Source organism: Cygnus atratus, unplaced genomic scaffold (genome assembly GCF_013377495.2).
Source record: "Cygnus atratus isolate AKBS03 ecotype Queensland, Australia unplaced genomic scaffold, CAtr_DNAZoo_HiC_assembly HiC_scaffold_292, whole genome shotgun sequence".
Classification (NCBI taxonomy): domain Eukaryota; kingdom Metazoa; phylum Chordata; class Aves; order Anseriformes; family Anatidae; genus Cygnus; species Cygnus atratus.
In genome coordinates this window covers 1218-5000 of record NW_026109884.1, presented here as the reverse complement: position 1 = coordinate 5000, position 3783 = coordinate 1218, and the positions used below count along the sequence as shown (strand labels likewise).

General features: G+C 65.1%; 1 protein-coding gene across 1 annotated transcript; it reads right to left on the bottom strand.

Moving 5' to 3' along the window:
- Window positions 1–12: 12 nt before the first annotated feature.
- On the bottom strand, window positions 13–348 carry LOC126913693 (class A basic helix-loop-helix protein 9-like; the record flags this gene model as incomplete). The annotated part of the gene is made up of 1 exon (XM_050716738.1): window positions 13–348. A coding segment is annotated over exon 1 (336 nt), but the record flags the coding sequence as incomplete, so codon positions are not given.
- Window positions 349–3783: the final 3435 nt, after the last annotated feature.

The window sequence follows — 3783 nt, the reverse complement described above, 5'->3', positions numbered from 1 at the left end:
CCGGCTGATGGCTCGCCGGAGGGTGGCGATTTTGGAGAGCCTCTTGCCACTGAGGTCATGCTTGAGGGCCAGCCGCAGGGCGTTGAAGGCTTGGTTGTAGTCCAGGATCCTCTTGCGCTCTCGGACGTTGGCAGCCATCCTCCTGGCCTTGGAGCGCGCCGGCCTGCTCCTCTTCCTCACCTTCATCTCTTCAGCCTCCCCCAGGTGGGCGGCTGCTTCCCTCCCCTTGGGGTCCCACAGGTCCTGCCCGTGGCACACCTGGGGTGCAGCCCCCCTTTCCAGCTCCCCTTCCAAGCCATCGGGGGATCCCCATCGTGCCGCACCGCTTCCCACAGCTGCTCGGGACATGGCTGCGGCTTGCAGGGACGGGGCGAGGTGCTGCTGCGGTCCTGCCTCCCGCGAGGCTGGCAGACACTCCTCCGGGGTCACGCAGCCTCCCCTAAAAACCCCAGCTCATCACGTGGCTCCGTCCCAGCCCCTCCACACCTTCCCCCAGCTGTGCTGCCCTGGGGACACCGGCCTGCCCTGCGGGGACACGGCAGTGCCAGGACGGAGCGGGGACACCAGTACTGGGGTCCCCAGGGTTTGCAGTGGGAGCAGGGGACAGCCAGCTAATGGCTGCATTTTGCTTCTCCCAGGACCTAGAGGGGAAGCAGGGCTCTCAAGCACACCTAGCAGGGGTTGCTTTAGCTGCTGCAGAGGGTTTGGGCCCTGCAGGAGCTCTCCACATCGCTCTGCCCCTCTCTGCAGGGCAGCTCGGCCTGGGCTGGGTCAATCCTAAGCTCACGTGGTGCTTTGGGGCAGAGCCTGCGGGCATCACTGCCCTGGCACGGGGCTTGGGGGCTGCTCAACCACGCTCACTGCTGTTGGGGCTTCTCTGCTGTCCTCTGTTTCCCAGGGAGGGAAACTGAGGCACAGAGTAAGGAGGCTGCTGAGGACAGCGTCCAGGCTTGTGCCTGAGCCCAGGAGCATGCGAAAACCTCCTGGGCAGGATGGTGCGGGCAGTACTCAGGGAGCTCCCTGCCTTGCCTCCCACCCTCTTCCCATCCCTAAAAACCTCCTCCCAGGAGGAGCTGAGTCCCCCCCCCCGGCCCCACCAGCCCCAGGGACGGGGCTGGAGCGTGGAAGGAGCTTGGAGCCAGTGCGTTGGAGCTGCTCACACCGTGGGGTCCTGGTGAGCTGGGGGCACGGCTGGACCGGGGCAGCAGCAGCAGCCCCCACCACCCACCGGTGGGGCCCGGGCAGGCGGGGAGCAGAGGAATGCGGGGGCTTGGCACGCCTCTGCCCTGCGGAGCAGGAAGCAGGAATGTCGTGGGGGGACCGGGCAGGTGATAAAAGAGCTAAAGTGCTACCTGCCTCCTGCCTTCCTGTCCCCGGGGAGCAGCGGGGGCCTGGGGGCAGAGCTGGCTGGGCCGGTGCTGCTGGGTCTGCACGGTGTTTAATGGGGCTGGGGGGGGGTGGGGGGGGGTGGGAAGATGATGCTGAAAGCATCTCCTTGCTCCCCGCACCTCCCAGCCTGGCTGTCAGGAGGGCCAGAGCCCTGTCCTCCGAGCATGCATGGCAGGGACACAGGGGACCACTGGCCCTGGGGTGGGCATGCTTCCTGCCTGGCCCCCGGTGGGTTTATCCCCCCATCCCCAGAGCCTTCCAGGCAGTTTCACATCCCCCTGCCCCTCGCCCACCATTTCATTAGAGAGCAGTTGCTAAATGCCCCCATGAGAGCGGGGTAACAACGGTTTGAAAAATGGCCCCGGAGCTGTTGTGACAAATTGCTGGGGTTACTGGTGCAAAAGTGGGAGAACGTCCCCCCCTTATCCATCCTTCCTATCTGATCATCCTGGACTGGGTTTGATCAATAGCCACAATTAGTGGGGGCTATTTGTCTATTGCCCTTCTCCTCTCTTGGCCCTTTGAAGTGGGAGCTAATTTAGGTGCCTCTGCTCCAGGAACCCCATAAATCAGGAGCCGGGGCCTGGGGGAGCGGGGAGGACAACGCAGCGGGACTTCAAAGGGAGGTGAAGCTTGCAAATATTTCCGAACACCCACCTGTGCTCACCATGGCCCTCTTTTTTCTTTTTCCCAGTGGCCTTCTGGCAGCTCAGGGGTGCTCTGCACTGGTGCGGGTGCTCCCCCGGCCGCTGGCTCAGCAGCGAGCCCAGCTCAGGAGCGAGAGGCTTTCTGGGGTGGTTTCATGCTGGACACTTAGAGAAATGCCAGCGGGAAGTGCAGCCGAGCAGGACGGCTCCCTGCCAGGGGGATATTTTGCTGGTGCTGGATGCTGGCCCATGCAACATGGAGCAGACACGGGGCCGTGCCCACCTGCAGACCCCGTGGTGCCCCCATGGTGCCCCCGTCCTGCCCACAGCCCTGGGAGCCACTGGGGACCTCCACTGGCCCTGGCCCCATGGGGACCCAGCCCCAGCCCTCGGAAGAAGGCAAGGTCGCCCCGTAAATCACGGCTCTTTGGATGCCACCTGCTGCCTGTAATTAGTGCATCCCGCCGGGCCGTCCCCACCTTGTCCTGGCCATTTCCTACCTACGTGCCCATTACTGGGTGGGCAGGTGGGGAGGGACGCCCGCCTGGGGCTGCTCCCTCAGCCCCCCCTGATTTATCGCCCTGCTCCGGGGAGATTTATGGGCTGAGACAGGCAGCCAGCAATCCGTTGTAAGGCTCTGCCGGCCCGTCTGTCTGACAGCTGATGAAAGGGCTGCAATTATCCATTGCCACGCATAAATCAGGCCGCTCATAGCACGCCCTCCTCCTACCAGCCTCCACAAAGGGGCTCAGCCCCCGGGGACACGCCACCTCCCAAGGATGGGACACACGGGACAGGGCACTGCTGGCACCGGGCACCTTCCCATCCTCACCTGGGCACCAGTGTCACCTCTCTGTCTGGTCCCACAGCCCAGAGGCATGATTTGGGGGGGCTCCAAGGGAGGCAGTGCTGGAGGGAGCCCACGGAGGCCGGCTGGGTGGCGAGGGAGCAGCCACAGCAGGGATGGAGGTGGTGGCTCTTGCGACACTGTCGGGGCCTGTGCGTAAATAGAGGGTGCTTTGTTCCTGCTGCGCCACGGCCAGGTGGCCACAAGGGACACGGGCTCATGAGTCACCCACCTGTGAGTCACCCCCTCTGCGTCCCTCACATGGCACAGGGAAAATGCCAGCCCTGCCCGGGGTGTGGGGAACAAAACCTGTCCCGTGGGGCACGGGGGTATGGTGGGTTGAATGCACCAGGAATGTGCACCGTGGCACGGAGCCTTTCTTGCCAGGTGTCACCATCACCAGGCCAAGTGTCACCGTCAGAGCATCTTCAGGCCAAGAGTCACCATCAGAACATCACCAGGCCAAGTGTCACTGTTAGAGCACCACCAGGCCACGTGCCACTGTCCGGTCATCACCGTCCCGATGACGATGAGGGCCAGGAGACGGGCACACGCTGGCTGAGGCAGGACAGCCCCGTGCCACCGGTGCTCCCCATCATCGAGGCTCGTTTCTCACTGGCTCAATACCGGCCTCGTGCAGCACCGGGGGCTGTCGGTGCCGTCACCTCGGGTCGCTGCCAGCACCGGGAGCTTCTTGCCCTCCTCAGCATCCTCCCGGCACTCCGGGGAGCCCCCGCCGCAGCCCCACAGCCTGGAAGCGGCTTCCTCCGGTGGGCACCGGGGGGGGCACCGGGAGCAGCCCCGGCGCTCCGGCTGCCAGTAACCGCACCGGGCCGTACCGGGCCGTGCCGGGGGCGGTGGCAGCGCTGCTCCCCGCCCCGTCGGGGCCGTGCTGAGGCC